This window comes from Nyctereutes procyonoides, unplaced genomic scaffold (assembly GCF_905146905.1).
Source record: "Nyctereutes procyonoides isolate TBG_1078 unplaced genomic scaffold, NYPRO_anot_genome, whole genome shotgun sequence".
Taxonomy (NCBI): Eukaryota; Metazoa; Chordata; class Mammalia; order Carnivora; family Canidae; genus Nyctereutes; species Nyctereutes procyonoides.
In genome coordinates this window covers 14,260,765-14,277,577 of record NW_026575159.1, presented here as the reverse complement: position 1 = coordinate 14,277,577, position 16,813 = coordinate 14,260,765, and the positions used below count along the sequence as shown (strand labels likewise).

General features: G+C 38.7%; 1 protein-coding gene across 2 annotated transcripts in view; it reads right to left on the bottom strand.

Moving 5' to 3' along the window:
- COL14A1 (collagen type XIV alpha 1 chain) overlaps positions 1 to 16,813 on the bottom strand; it is a 217,171-nt gene that overhangs the window by 124,059 nt on the left and 76,299 nt on the right. For both annotated transcript variants that reach the window (XM_055314233.1, XM_055314231.1), the window contains exons 12-19: positions 16,597 to 16,742; positions 13,800 to 13,929; positions 11,820 to 11,959; positions 5,936 to 6,062; positions 3,909 to 4,048; positions 3,295 to 3,427; positions 1,920 to 1,979; positions 189 to 331 (exon numbers count right to left, since the gene is read on the bottom strand). In XM_055314233.1, coding sequence (XP_055170208.1) covers positions 189 to 331; positions 1,920 to 1,979; positions 3,295 to 3,427; positions 3,909 to 4,048; positions 5,936 to 6,062; positions 11,820 to 11,959; positions 13,800 to 13,929; positions 16,597 to 16,742 — 1,019 coding nt within the window. The remainder of the gene's footprint in view (positions 1 to 188; positions 332 to 1,919; positions 1,980 to 3,294; positions 3,428 to 3,908; positions 4,049 to 5,935; positions 6,063 to 11,819; positions 11,960 to 13,799; positions 13,930 to 16,596; positions 16,743 to 16,813) is intronic.

Here is a 16,813-nt window from a genome sequence, read left to right as displayed (position 1 = left end):
GATAGAAAGGTCATCAAGAAACCAGTATTTAAGTTTGGATGAATAGAAAACATTAGTTCCTGGAGATGGTAGAGTCACCAAGAGAGGAGGGGTAAAGCCTGCACTGATCTGAGGAGAGCCTTGTTAGGTCTGTTAGTCAGGAAACCCAGTGGTTTCTAGCCAGTCGTATGTATACAGACAGTTCCTACCACTTCTTCCGCATGGTCCCCTGGAGCAGTCAGATAGGTCACCCTGAACTGCTGCACGTTGCTGTCTGAAATGTCCCATTTTACCCGCAGGCTAGAAGTGGTTTCATCATCTACAACCAGGTTTCTGATTCCTGTTCGGAAAACTGGAACAAGCACAACCAAGGATTAAAGACCTATGAACCCATCATATTCCAAAATGAGCTCAAGAGACCATTTGTGGAAATGGCACGAAGCATCACTTCATGTATCTCTTTAACATAGAGCCATATGAAGAGAAATTCAGCTTTAGTAGGTAAGGAGGGTGGGGAGGCCATCATACCTACTGGTAGCAGGTAGAAATGAGTTTCAGAGATGCTTACAGGGTGAGACCATGGACCTCCCTATCAGTTCTGTATATACACCAGTAAGGGGAACTGGGGAGAAACCATTAGACTAGGAAACCTGATGGGGAGCCTCCAGGAGAGCATGCCCACCAATACCTCCCACCAGTGCTCTGCTGGAGAAGCAGAAATGAGGGACCAGATGTCAGTCTCAGTGTGCAATCCAGCATCCAATATACATCCTATTCGCCTGTACCCTCATTTCTGTTTCAAGACTTGTCACTCAAAGCACTCATCTCTCACCATGGTTGCCTCTACCCATTCAGCCCACATAGATATGCATCCTTTCTCTAGTATCTGTCCAAACTCCCTCACCCATGGTCTCTGACACATTCCTTCTCCTCTCCCGAGATGCTGACTCCCTCATTTATCCCACCTGACTTCTTTATCTCTCCCTCATTTATCCCACCTGACTTCTTTTTATCCTTCTCCAGTGACACTTTCTTTTCTTCATTCATTCAGAAAACATTCACTGAGTTTTTCCTTTGTCAGACTCTGTTAGGCCTTTGAGACATACAGGGATTGACACTTGACAAAAATACTAAAAGTGTCACAGAGAAGCAAGAGAGTGACATGTAGCAGTCAAAATTGGGGGAGGGTACCAGGCAATGCCTCACCTTCAGGGAAAGGAGTTCTAGAAGGGAGAAGGAAATTGGAGAGCTTGAAAAATATGGTTGAATCCAAGAAGAAAAGCAGAAGGATCTTGAATGTTATGACAAAGAGATTTGGGAGCACCGTGATAAAGAAGAGCTCAATAAAGATTCACTGGAGAATGAATGAATCAGTGAATGAATGAATGAATGAATGGGTGATTGACAGCCACTGAAGGGTTTTAGGTAGAAAAAGAAATGGTATAATCAAACTTGTGTTTTACCTAGTTGACAGACAGCTAGTTGGGGGACAGGGCAGAAGTTAAGTTGAAAGAGAAAATAGCTGAGGTAGAAATCCCATTCTGTGGGTAACTGAGACCTATCAGGTTAGGTTACCCATAGAAATGCAAGGACACCATAATGTGAATACTTCTCAAAGACAGCAACAGAAGTCACTGTGATCAAGAAAAGGGATAGATTCCTGAGGCATGTTACATTAATACCCTCTAAAAGACTAGGAGAGTCTAAAGACTTGGAACTCAAAACAAAGATGGAAGTAGAGAGATGTCACAGTAAGGTCTGAAGACTCATTGGCCTTTAGGGCTAAGAAGAGGTTAAAAGGTTCTAAGAGGAGTAATTTTTGAATTGGGAGGCCCCACTTCTAAATAATAATATAAAATAAATAAAACTAGGATAACAGCACTTCTATTAAATCAAACTTTTCTTATGGGGAAATGGGGACAAATTCTAGTCATCCTTACCTGAGGTCACAGGTCTGGTGGGGGCTATGGTTGTAGGTGGTTCAGTCCAAAAACTGTCAACTAAAAAAAAATTATTCATTGCTTTAAAATTCTGCAATGATAGTAACTACACGTTTGCATATAGCATTTTATAGTTTTCAAAGAAAATTTCATCTATATTATCTTACTTGCTCCTCTCAACCATCTTGACCGTGGTTGCAAGAATGAAGAAATGAGCTGTAAATAAAGCAGACATGGCATCTATTCTGCTGATAAGAAAACTGAAACCCCAAGAAGTGAATGTTTCTAATCACAGATACCAGCTTTCACATAAACATTTGAATGACACATGTAACTTTGTGAAACCTCCAGTTACTGTGAAATGGGGCATAGCTATGGTAATTAAAGGAAAATAAACAAGCTGTAGATCAAGCTATGAAAGGGCTGCCAAACAAGACCACCAAGGGGAAAATAGGCATTACTTTCTATGTCGTGTATTCACCCTGGGCATGGGAGCAGTTGTGCGGTTCTCCACCCAGAACCCCTCTTCAGAGTCAACATGCTCATCCACAGCTTCTGGAATACTGGCTGCCAATGGCTCAGAGCTCTGGGAACTGCCTCGCCTCAGGTCACAGACACTGTTAGGGGATGGCCCACCTCCAATGACTGGAGATGGAGGGATACAAAGACTCAACCCCACTGACTCAGTTTGGGACAACTCTGGAGGGTCATCCCAGGTCCAGAACTCCTCAGGGAATTAGCCAAGGGCTCAGTTATAGCTTTTCCCTATGTCTCATTCTGCCATCCTTACTTCCTTACAGATGTATCTCCCCACTACAGTCTTCAATTAACCTTCTGGATGCAATTTTCTGTTTCAGAATATGATCCCAGGGAACCTCATCAAAGAGAATTTAATATGTGGTTAATACCTCATATTTAAAAAATGAAGGGATGAATGAATCAGCGAGTGAACTTTCTACAGGATTTTTGGAACCAAGATTGATTTGGGAAATTCCAAAAGCTCTTGGACATGCTTGCCCTCAGTTTATTTGTTCACTCATGTATTCATTTATAAATTATCTTACCCATCCATCCACCAATTCAACAAGTATTTATTGCACAGTAAAAATATAACAAGTACTAAGCTAGATACTAGGGCTATAATGGTGAGCAAGACAGAGATGGTCTCTGCCTCTATGGTGAGAATACCCTAGGATTCTCATATGATTCACATATCGGTTTCATTAAAGGTGAGAATATATGAAGAATTCTGGGGGACACAGAGAAATTGGAGCCTCTGTAGCCCAGAACAAGGCGGGTGGGCAGGAAACCAGGTGGGTGGGAGGGTATAGGAATGACCACTGGTGATGTCCACCTCAGCCAGAAAGACACTTACGCGTGGTCCCCACAGCGGTCACCACCTCACTCTCACTCCCATCATCCAGTACAGCCAACAGCGAAACTTCATATTCGGTGCCAGGCTCCAGGCCTTCAATAACATATGAGTCTTGGTCTTCTCTTAGGAGAACCTGAAAAGCATCTGGTGCTTAGTAACTGGGTTTACTTGAATAGAGGTGAAAGTTAAGAAAAAAATAATAAAAAGGAAAAAAGGTATCCTGAGCATCAGCAAAAAACTAAGTATACAACACTCCAGGGCCACTGAACTCAATTTTAAAGTCAAACCAGAGACTTCATTCCTTTCAGTTTCCCCAACAAATGTGCTACTAATATTGCAAAAGTGCCAACTGAAGCTTTATTCAATGTCATTTATCAAAGAACCTATAAATATATTAAATATATGACTAAGGCTTAAGGGGAAAAATGCCATTTTAATCTTACAAAAAAAATCATATGATTTGACATATATAAAACTCCATGCCAGGCAAAATATTAATTACTTCAAGGATTCTTAATCTCTTTGAAAGTGAAGACCAACTCAAATGCGCAATGGGTATCCACTTCCAGAGAAAATGTTCCAGGTTACTTTCCAGGCTGTTTCAGAAAACTCACTTCTTCAGTCTTCCCACCATAGACTGGAATCCACATCAACTTGTGCTGCCCTTCATCAGCTGAAAGGGGATGCCAGGTCACTCTGAAACCATCTGTCGTCACCTCATCGATTTCCAAGTATTGCTGGGCTGGAACCTCCTCTGTGAGCAAAGCAAGGAGACCTTGTTAGAGGATGGAGAAGCCAACAAAGCCAAACTCAAGCAGCTCTCAGGCCACAGGAAGAAGACTCTGTGAGGAGCCTCTGGCTTTAGGGAAGCCCATGGAAGTCATAAAGCAGTGCCCATGGGTCCAGTGTGACCTCAAGTTTCTGGTGCCATCATTTACCCACAGTATCAGGAAGACCAGGGAAACACCACATTTCTTAAGTTTTCCAGTAATTTTCAGAACTCTTAGATTCTCTCTTTGGCTCTTTACTTGAACTACAAAAAGTAAGAGTGTCACATTCATTACTTTACAAAGATATTATTTTTTCATCATGTTGAGAAAATTAACAAATTGGTGCCTTTGAGGCCTGGGAAATGTTCCTTTTAGTTTTATTTGCTTTCGTGCCTAAATTATCTGCTAGTAATAAGCTAAAGAAAAACCTTATATCTTTTAAACCTTGTACATACGGGTGCCATCGGAAGTGAAATATAATTTATCAGACCTTCCAGAATTTCATATTTCAGGGGTGTACAACAAGAGCACGACATCCAACTGCGTGTCAGTCATTGTAAGTCACTGATTTTTATTACTCAAGATCAGAGATTTTAAAACTCTTTCACAAGACACCAGGAGAATCCCAACTGGAGTCAGTCCTCAGGAAGTTCTGTGGAATTACTGTACTTTTTTTCTGTGAATATTATTTCTCAATGGAGCATATTTCTCATCTCTCCAAAATAGTTTCTCATCTCCTCAGTATAGCACTCAATTGTTTTCCCAAGCACAACCAATGTTAAGTTCAGGAAGCAAACAATAGAATCATTGCCACCAAGAGGCAAAAATTTTTATATTCATTAACTACAGGGTATATACAGGAAAGGAAAATCGCGCAGTCATGCCTTATATTTTTGTTTTCGTTTTTAGTATTTAAAAGATTCCATATTGTTATATTAATAGTTCAGGCTGCGTGAATACATTATTGGCTATGGAGTGATGTCTTAGGTTAAACAGCATGAAACGGTCATTCTTGCAGGTCGAAAAATTGTTGGGTTGTCATCAATTTTGGGGGTCCATCTTAATATGCATGCACATGAAGACAGAAGAAAGCTGTGAAGTTTTTAGATTCATAGAGAAAGAAATGGTCTAAGATTAGGAACAGAACGGTACACACATTTACTTAACTGAGACTTTTTGAGTTTAGATGATCTTTCCTCTCTTTGCTTTGATAGAAAATAATTAGGCAATACACATTCTAGTCACCTAACTGGTTGTTAATAATAATACAATGCAGAGGCACCCAGTGGCTCAATCAGTTAAGTGTCCAGCTGCTGGTTTTGACTCAGGTCATGATCTTAGGGTCATGACATGGAGTCCCAAGTAGGGTTCCGTGCTCAGTGGGGAGTCTGCTTGAGATTCCCTCTCTCTCTCTCTCTCTCTCTCTCTCTCTCTCTGCCCTCCCCCCCAACATGTGTGCACACACACTCTCTCTCAAATAAATAAATCTATAAAAAATAATACAATATCAACAAATATTTAAATGCAGTCTCTTCAGGTACCTGGATGGCTCAGTTGGTTAAGCCTCTGCCTTTGGCTCAGATCATGATCCCAGAGTCCTGGGAATCTCTGCTCAGCAGAGTCTGCATCTCCCTCTCCCATTGCATCCATCCTTTGTCCCACTCATATATGCGTGTGTGTGTGTGTGTGCGTGTGTGTATGTGTGTGTTCTCTCTGCCTCTTTTCTGTCTCTCTCAAATAACAAATAAAATCTTTAAATACATAAATAAAATAGAATGCAATCTCTCCAAAATCACAACTGAAGAATCTGCTCCAGCTTCTGATTTCTGTATAGTTACTCTTGGAAATGTCCAAACCATGACAAGGCTCACCTGTGGTAAAAATTCCAGTCAGAGGCTCTGACTGCCCCTCATCATAGATAGAGAAAATGGCAACAGTGTAGTCTGTGAGCGGCGTCAAGCCCTTCAGAGGGAAGGTAGTAACAGGATCGACTTCAACCTGCAAAGCAGAGAAGTCATAACAGCTACCTCAGATACTCTCTAGACACAGGAGACGGAAGGCATTTTATTATTGTCTGTAGTTTACTTGGCTTGGCAGCAGAGCTATAAAGACTTCAAAAGTATTACTGAATTACATATAAAACCAGTCTGCTTCTAGATTACACATTTCTAATCTTCACCTTTAAATAGATTACCTCTCAGTTAATTCTCAGGACATTTTTACAACCAATATTATTTCCACTTGTTGAAGATATGGAAAGGGAAGTGCACACAACTCACAATGCCACTAGAAATAAACATAATGCTTCCAGCCTGATCTTCTAGGAGCAGCCAGTTTTTGGCTTCACTGCCTGGGCTCTGCTGACCCATAACTAAATATCACACATTACTCCTATCGGAGCTACACAGACGAGCAACCATGCAGGGGAAGAATCAGGAGATATATATATTTTTTAATTTACTTATGATAGTCATACAGAGAGAGAGAGAGAGAGAGAGGCAGAGACATAGGCAGAAGGAGAAGCAGGCTCCATGCGCCGGGAGCCTGACGTGGGATTCGATCCTGGGTCTCCAGGATTGCGCCCTGGGCCAAAGGCAGGCGCCAAACCGCTGCGCCACCCAGAGATCCCAGAATCAGGAGATATTCATACCAAAGATCATTGTAAATATTTGAAATATTCCTTTATATGCCACAGGGAGATATATCTGGGAAAAAAATATGTACCAATCTCTTTAGAGTACATAAGGGGTGAAGTGCTAAGGATAAGGACCAAGGGTATAGGAAAGGGAAGGATCAGAAGAGGAACAGAAAGAATGAAGAAAGAGACCATAAAGTAAGAAGAAATGCAAGCAGGATCTAGAACACAGAGCCCTGAGCAAAGCCATCCTCAACAAAGAGCAAAAGCAGACACAACTTTATCACTGAAAGGTTGGGTCTTGGGCCTCTGAACTCCATAGCACTGGGGGCATATTATAGACCAAGTAAATGGTGCCACATGTATACATTTTCTATACCTTGTCTCAATTAACCCTTACAAAACTCCTATAAGGGAGGTACTTAATAATAAGACACTCTAGCTATAAAGATACTCCGAGGAATCGAAGAAGTGAACCTATTTACCTAAGAGGAGATTCTGCCAAAAAAGATCATTTAAAATGTTTTCAAGAGAAATTTAGAGCAATTTCAGTACGATCTGTCATTTACAATACTATCAATGACTAAACTTGATAGCACCCGAGGTTAAAGGGAAGATAACTAAGCTTACTGTATAGATTTGCTCATGGTAGTCAACGTGACCTTTGCCAAAATATGAAATGGGTCACTGTCCTACTTAAATTTCTTTAGCTATCTATGGCTTTCCAAATCAAAACCAAGCATCCTGTGATGACCTCTTGGCTTTTCATAATCTGGAGCAGGCTCCTTTTTCCTGCCATGGTTCTGATCACCCACTGGTCTCTGGCTACACTGGCTTGTCAGCTCCATGTCTAATTCACCTCAGGGCCTTTGCACATGCAATTCATTCTGTTTGGGACCCTATCTCCCTAGCTCTTTTCAAAACTAGGCCTTTGCCATCTGTCAGGACCATGCTTAACTTTTACCTCCTCACAGGGGGTGTCTCTTTCCACCTATCTCAGTAGGGCTATCCCCTAACACTGCCCTTATTTGTATCCTCCCAGCACCAAACACAGCCTGAAATCATTTTATCTCCTATATATTTATTTATTTTCTCCTGCATAAAGTGTAAGCCCCTTCCGGGCAAGACCCTGTTTATCTTCCTCAGTATTGCATGTTGAACTATATTTGTTTTTGAGTGAATAGAGGAGGCACCAAAGATCATTTTTAAGAGAGGTGATAATGGGCTCATCAGAACTCAGAGCCAATCCAGAAACCATATACATCACTAAGAAATCAATAGCAGGTAAAAAAAGACAGTGTCAGTCCTTCAGGAAGGAGCTTCCACTTTCATACTTTTGGAACCCTGAGCCATTCTGCTGGAGAGAGCCCACCAACCTCAGCCTTCTCAGCCACCCCGGCTAAGATACCAGACACAGGAGTGAAGTCATCTTGGAAGTTCTGGCTCAGTCAAACTCCCACATGAATGCAAGAGTCACCTCAGCTGACACCACATAGAGCAGTAGAGCCAAGCTGTCCTTGCTGAGCTCTGCCCAGGTTGCATAACCATGGGTTATTATTTTAAGCCAGGGTGTTAGTTCCATAGCGGGAATTAACTGAAAATATGGATTCTCTTCTTCTGAATTTGGGCCTGATAAAATTATAGGCTATTCTTAGCATTTAATGTTTACTTTGGTTTGGGTATTGTCTGCATGCTTCCTGTGTAATAGCTCTTTTGATAGGTAGTACACACGTTGTAGAGTAGCTAATTGTCAACCTTAATTTGAAGATAGTAAAAGTGAGAGTCTGAAAAGTTAAGGAACTTGCCCAATGGAAAACCAGCTAGTACCCAGTGCTTCAACACAGGTATTTTGGACTCAAAATCCTACGCACAGAATGGCTTCATTAAAGTCACAGAAAAGACAAATCCATATTTAAAATATGAGTTCAAGACATGTTCTTCTAAATCATATTTATGTATTGCTTTGGAATACATAATATTATTTGTAATAGCTGAGTTTACTGAGCACTTAAACATGTCAAGGACTTTATATTCATTGTTGTGTTTAGCCTCCTCTTCCCCCTCAACCAAATTCTAGGTACAAACAAGGAATGGGAGGCCCAAGGACTTGAACTAACTTTCCAGACAAAAAACTATTAACTGGAATGGATAGTTATGCCTTGACCTTTAAGTCTCAAATCTGTGACAAACAGGAATTTCATGAGGATATCAAACATACACAAAGCAGTTAAAAACAAAACCATCTTACGTACACCAAGAGACAAAAATATGCATGTTTTCCCCTTATATATTCTTATGTATCTATCTTATTTACTAAAGCATTTTATTTGACTCTGAATAGATCATATTTTATGCATTAACTACTGATCATTTTATTCCGTCAAATGAAAACTCTAAGGTGTCACCTATTTTTATTAGTTACATTATGTTTTAGACTAAGTTCTGCAACTGATTTTGTTGGTAGTACTTTTAAGATGTAGGAGAACAATTTGGGAAAATGATAACAAGTGACCATGATCTCATGGTTATATAACTATTTTTGAAATTTTTTCAGTCTGGCCTGAAAGCTTAATTTCAGTCTAATTCTGGGAGGGATGAAGAAAGAGTCCTCAATGAGGAACAAGGGACTGGGCTCCACTCTGGGCTTTCTCGTTGAGTCATAGCTGTCGGGAACTGGACTTGCGTCTGAGTCTAAAAACTGGCCTTTCATTTATAAAACTAAAATGGCAGCACTTTAGTTTTCCATCCTGCGTGTACATTTCCCCAACCCCTCTCCCAGCACATGCTCTCTGAGACGGCCCTGTCGTCCGTTGACAAGTCATGCTTCCAGCATGTTTTCTCTAAGGATTGCATTAAGGGGGCTCTCTGTAAAGCTCTCAGAACAGTGGCTGGCTCAAGGTAAGCACTGATCATGTGTTAGCACCATCATCGTCATCATCATCATCATCATCACCATTGACATTTGGGTGCCCTGTTTCATTTTTGTTCCTTGGTCTCCAAGCAGTTGGAGAGAGGGTTAATGCAGAAAGAACAAAAGGGAGAAAGAGGAATTAAAGGAAGGAGGATGGGAGGAACAGAAAATAAAGCAAGGAAATATAAATTGAGTCAAAAGCAAAAGCTTCGGGGCACCTAGGTGGCTCAGATGGTTACGCATCTGCCTTCAGCTCAGGTCACGATCCCAGGGGCCTGGGAACAAGCTCCACATCCGGCTCCCTACTCTGCCCTCTCCCTCTGCCTGCCACTCCCCCTGCTTGTGCTCTCTCTTTCTCTGTCAAATAAGTAAATAAAATATATATTTTTTAAATGCAATCAATTGCATATTACAATCGGTCACATATTACATACTAAGCATATTTTCGTTGGGACATTTTTAAGTTCATTTTTAAGTTCACTTTTAAGTTCCAGAATGTTTTGGAAGTTTCCCAAAAACCCAAGAATTATCTACAAATAAAAGCTTAATTAATACAAGTTAAAGCAAAATATAGTAGGAATACTCACCCTTAAAGTCATATATTCCAAAATTAGACAAAGTAATATTACACTTAAACAAAAGACATTTGTCTAACAACATTTAGTCTCAATTGCATGGTTAAGAATTAAGAAATAAGAACACACACACACACACACACACCAGTCAAATTGGAAATGCCACAAAACCACATATTGTTTATGCATTTTGCTCAAATAAAATTTTCTCAGATTTTCATTTGTAGACCATTTTCTCATGTTTTAAATTCAGTTTTGCCAAATACAGTTTTCTAATTTCCCAGCACAATACAAATTAGGAATAGTAAGTGCCAAAGGCATCCCTAAGATTAAAAAAACACTACAAAAAAGCACATGCAGTCCTCAACTAATGTATTAGTCTGGGGTCATTCTTTATAATGGCAAATAATCTAAAATAGCATAAGAGGGCCACAAGATCTATAATTTTTTTGAGTGGATGTTAAGTACATTTCTTATGCTGATCATTTCACAATATAAACAAATATCAAATATTAGCAAATGTGCAATATTGTGTATTCAATACCCAATGTCCTATGTGAGGGGGGCATTCTGCAAAATACTGCTTGAATTTAATTGTAGGAAACCGTTTGTACAAATGAAAATAGTTTCTTCATTTGGGCAGAAAATAGAAGTGATGTAATCCAACATATTTCTCTCTTGGTCTTAACTTCTTGGACCAAGTTGAGGAAAAATAATAACAACTTTACTATCTATCCTGCTAACATAATATTCAAAAGGAAAGAATTTGTGAAGTTTATTAGTGACTGAGCATAAGACACTGTATCTTCATGAGTTCTAACAAGTTCTATTACTTAAAAGCATCTTCCTACATAAAACTTGAATTATTCAGTTTTGTATTTATCTAACTAGCATCTTTCAGATGTTTGTTTACTCAAAAGCAGAGGGATAAAGTGGATGACACTGACATTATTTCTGGGGTACAACATCTAGGAAGATACTTACTTCCCCACCTCCTTGCACGGGGCAGATGGTATATTTCAAAGATGGTCAGGTCAACATATATCTCCCATCCCACCTGCCTCCCACCAGAGGTGGGACCAGTGCTCCTCCTCATGTTGAATCCAAGTGGGGACTTGTGATATCTCCTACCAGTGGAGTGTGGCAAAGGTGGTATTCTGTGACTTCTCTAACTAAAGGTGACACCGCTTTCACCTAGCACTTCCTCATGCTCTCTGTCTCTCTTTGGACATATGTCTGGGGACTCCTGCGCCAGCATGTAAAAAGTCTAGCTCCCCTAAAGCTGCCATACTGGAGGGATCATGTGAAGAATCTAGTTAGACATACAGAGAGCTGCTCTGGCTCCCAGCTGATCTAATCTTCCCAGACCAGGCACCAGACATTTGAATGAAGAAGCAGTTGTGATGACACCAGCACCAGCCACTATCCAGCTATGATCTCATGAGTGACCCCAAGCCAGAAGTATAGATCCAAGTAGTTGATACGCTAATTCCTAACACACAGAAACTAGGAGAGAAAATAAATAATTTGGATTGTTTTAAGCCACTGTAGCTTTGGGATGATTGGTTATGCAGCCATAAAAAGCTAATATACAACCACTAAAAAGAAACCAGACATTGTGATCCACAGCTTACCTCATTAATTTCAGTGCCATCTGCATTGTTATATACAATTCGATAACCACTGATCTTTCTTGAAGTTGGGTCCCAGGCTAACCGAGCACTGTTAGAGCCAACATTGGAGATTCTCAGGTTTCTCGGGGGACTTAAGGGCACTTTGCAGGAAGTGAAATAGAAAATAATTAAAATGTTAAATAGCATATATATGTATATAAAAAAGCCAAACAAAAACCCCTATCATCTTTGATTTTGAAACTACTTAGACATGGAAAATTTCAACCAGATAACAAAGAAAATCAACAAAGAAAAAACTTCCCTTGTAAAGAATGAATAGTATTAATAAATTATACAGGCTTAGAAAGAAATAAGATTTAGATACATATTGTGTCTTTCTTCTCCTACCAATGCTATTATTACAGCTGCTATAAATAAGAAACCAGGGCACCTGAAAGTAAATCGTAGCTATTTCACTCAACTGTTGTATGTTCCTGGCAAAGTCTATTGCTCCTCTCTACGATTTCCCATGTGTAAAGGAAGGTTGATGGCCTCTGTCCACTCCACTCGAGTATCTACTAGGCATTTCCAGCTTAACCTGTGCAAAACTGAACTACCAACTCCTGCCACCTCTTCTAATCTTTTCTCTCAATCTCTCCCTCTGAGCAAATGGAAACTCCATGGAAAGCCAAAATCTTTGAGTTATCCAACACTTTGGGTTTTGAACATATGTCATCTTCCCATTAAGGCTTTTCAGGATCATCGTATGTAAAATAATGCTTCTACCCCAATGCTACCTATCCCTGGTTTATTTCCTATATTGTGCTTTTATTGATCTATTGTCTCTCTTTCTTAATATATTCTAATTTCAGACAATTAGAGATTGATTTTGTCCCCATCTTTATCTCCAGTGTAGCAAGTTCTCAATATACATTTGTTGACTCCAAGAGTGTAGGAGTCCTGCCCTGAATAAATGCCCCTGGCTTTTTGAGACCAAGTGAATACTTTGCTGTTGCTTTAAAATTATTTAAAGAGAAAAAAATTATTTAAAGAGGCACTGTATTTCTGCAGATTCTTAATATCAATTCCATAGCTTTTTGCACTTCTTCAAAAATCCCCTTCTGATTCAATAGATTAAAATTTGTTAATAATCTTTGAGAGTTTCATGAGCCTTTGTAAGTTTATAGTAAAACCAATTGTTAAGGTTTATCGCATGCCCTATGGGTCTGAGAAGCTCTGGAACTAATCATTATAACTCATGTTATCTCATTAAACCCTTACAATAGACTGCAAGGAGACTACAATATCCCCATTATATAGGTCATAAAACTGAGGTAACTCGGCCAAGATCATAGTTAGTAGGAGCAGAAGAGCAGTTAGAGTTTAACCAAGCAATCAATCGATTGATTTGAGAGACCGTGATATAGTGCTGATAAAACCAGCACAGCAAAAACCTAAAAGACAAATGATGACAGTTGTCAGGCACAGCCACAAAGTATGATGCTTCCTCACCCAATTAGTGAAGAGTGAAAATTAGTGAAAAGACTAATTATTTTCACTAATTCAATATATATTGATTATTTGGCAATAAAGAGCCTACAGAATTTAGTGACTCTCATAATACTCAAGGGGCTAGAGAGAATGCATAAGAGAGAGAGAGAAACAATATCATTATTTTAAGTGTTGTACACACTTAGCTCCAAAATGTTCTGGAGTTCAGTTAAATTTAGCAGTATGGTGGAGCAATGCCCAGTTTCCATACTGTACAAAAATGCCAGTCCTAGGATCACGTACCCAAGGACATCATTTTTTTTAGGAGCATCAGAAGGATGCTTTTTAAATCAACTAATACATATCCTGCCACTAAATAAAATGCACATTTTCTTAAGTTACAATTAGCTTTTAAGAGGTTTCAACCTAAACCAGAATTTCCTATTTAGAATCCCAACGTCTTTTTGGGCTTTTATTCCAGCATTTCCTCTGAATGACTGAACTGCTCACGTGTTGTTTCTTGGCCTGTAACAGGATCACTGGCCTCTTCTCCAAACATGGCATAAACTGTAACTGTGTACTCCGTATTGGGCAACAATCCTCTTAATTCAATATCTGTGTGGGTCTCTCCAATTTTCATCTGAAAAGAACACATGTTATGAGATTGTTTGCCAATGTGTGCCATTCATGTTGATCAGAGTGCAATTGAGTAAAGGTAAGACTCCACGGAACAAGATTTCGTCTCCTCACAACCCCTTATTCAAATGCTTTAGCCATAATCTTTCATTGTCTTGTATCATTTTATATTAGGAACAGATGCCATGGAGCCATATAAAGCTGAATGTACCCATGTGTGCTGTTTTAGGATAACTCTTTACATCTGGACAAGTGAGAATCTGAGCCAGAATAACAGTGTCAAAAATTTAGTCCTCAGAACAGTGTGGGTGGAACTGAGTTAGAAATGTTGTCTAGAAAGAGTACAAAGTCTAGGGCAGCACACTGGGCACAGAGTCAAGTGGGCATCTCTCACCACTGGCTAATTCTAACCAGTCGCTTGACTGGTTGCCCAGTTTTCACTTCAGGCCTAATTGAGCTGGACCAGTTTTGTTGCCCTATTCAACAAAAGGGCCTATGCACTTAGATCGTGAGTTCTTCCCAGGATACAGAAGAGATCAATCCACCTTGACATCCAATGTGGCAATTTGCTTTTTGATTCTGGAATGATTTTTCTGACCCCTGGAGTCAAATAAACTAACCAACATTCTTAGTTGCGTGACAACTGCATGATAGCATGGTTTTATTTTGTTTTGGAAGGAAGAAAAATATCTCCATAATCAGTCTCCAGTCACACAACTGCCAATGTTATTGTCAAATTTGAAATTGTAATTTTGAAATACCTCAATGTATATATAAAATAAATGTAAAGAATTTAATGCACCCTGATGCACCCACCACTCAAATTCAATAAATATGAACATTTTGTCATAATAACTTCCAGTCATATTTTTAAAAGAACTAATATATTTATTTATTTTTAATAATAAATTTATTTTTTTATTGGTGTTCAATTTGCCAACATACAGAATAACACCCAGTGCTCATCCCGTCAAGTGCCCCCCTCAGTGCCTGTCACCCACTTAGATAAAACAGAAGCTCTTTCTCATCCTTTCTGTTCACTATCTCTATCCTAATATTGAGGTGTACCTTATTGATCCAGTTTTTTACTTCTACTGTGTATATAGCTGTAATAATATATAGTTCTGTATGTTTAACAATGTATATAAACAGAATCTTATCAACATAATTTTTGCAACTTTTTTTCTGTCAATACTATGTTTCAAGATTTATTCATGTTGATACTCAGAGATAGAGGTGACATTATTAATCCCCTTATGGTATTCTTTTGTAGAAATATTCTGCTCTTTTCCATCCTTCTATTGATGCACATGTCACTCAATCATTTGTAACATTGTACTATGAACAAATGCTTGCATCCCAAAAAGCCATGCAGGAGGTTTCCTTATGATACATTTCTTTAAAAATTATACATATCTTGATGATAGATTTCAGATTATTTTCCAAGGCAGCTGTACCAATTTACATGTCAACTTACATGAATAATTCTGTTTCCCATATGCTCACTAATATGCAGTTATTAGTAAACTTTAAAAACTTTTTGCTAATCTATTGGGTGTGAACTGGTATTCCTTTCTTTCTTATTTTTCTCCTTATTGGTGAAATTGATCATCTTTCTAGCATCATTTGCTAAGTCTCCCTTCTGCCAAAATAATTCAGATCAACATTATATCCAAATGAACTAAAGCTGTCTAAACCTTAGAAATAAAACACACACACACACACACACGCACGCACACACACACACACGTCACCAATGCTCTGCTTCTGATACTCAGGTTCACCATACTTTTGGCCCTAAACATTTCTGTCACCAGAAGCAATGTTAAAGAAAATGGTTAAACAATATTAAAGATTTGAGTTCTAAACTCCCTCTCTTTTCCACTCTATCTGCCTACTCAAACACTCCCAAGTGTTACAGACATTTCCTCATCATTCATTGAATATCTACATTATAGTAATTGTTCCCCATAAATTAAAAACAAAGACTAAAATAAATCATTTGAAAGTCAAAGATTCATTCATTAAATGTAAAAAATATCCATGCATTTTTCTACTTCTCATATTAGTAAAAGAAAAAGTTTCTTAAGTATGGGGAAAATAGCCATTTGTGAATCGCATACAGCAATATAAATTATAACAAATTTCTCTAGGATCATTTGCTAATACTCCTTATAAGCCTTAATAATTGCATGCCTTTGAAAAAACAAACTCCATTTCTAGGAATTTATCCTAAAGAAATACTCTGACAACCTTATAAAGTTATATGTTAAGAATGATCACAAAAGCATATTTATACAACACTATCCTAATGTCTAATAACGTGAAATTAATTGATCCTGACCTAGTACAAAGCAGCAATGTGATACTATAACACCCATTTAAAATAATCATATAAAACATTATTTTATGGTATGGAAAGATGTTCATAATAAACAAAATGAGAACAAAAGACTACAAAATCATTCCCATTTGTTGTGTTAAAAAGTCATTAAAAAGGACTTAATTAAATGTTAATAAGAGGTATTTCTAGGTGGGGGGATTACAAGTAATTTTCCTCCTTTTACTAATGTGAATTTTCTAAATTTTATACATTAAACTTTAATAATTAAAAAATCTTATTTTCAGGGAGTCAAAGATTCTAGGACTCTAGTAGGCAGCAGATACTTACCTCTTTTTCATCCCCAGCTAGACCCTCTGTGAGAGGAGCATAGAGAATCAGGTATCCTGATGCTCCAGGCACTGCATTCCATTTTGCCCTCAGACTGTTCTCAGTTACATCATATAGTTCAAGGTTGGAAACCATGGGTAAAGCAACTGCAAGAGATTTTTTTAAATGTTCACCCATCTATCAGTACACTGTCTATTTCAAAGTATCTACGTGTTAC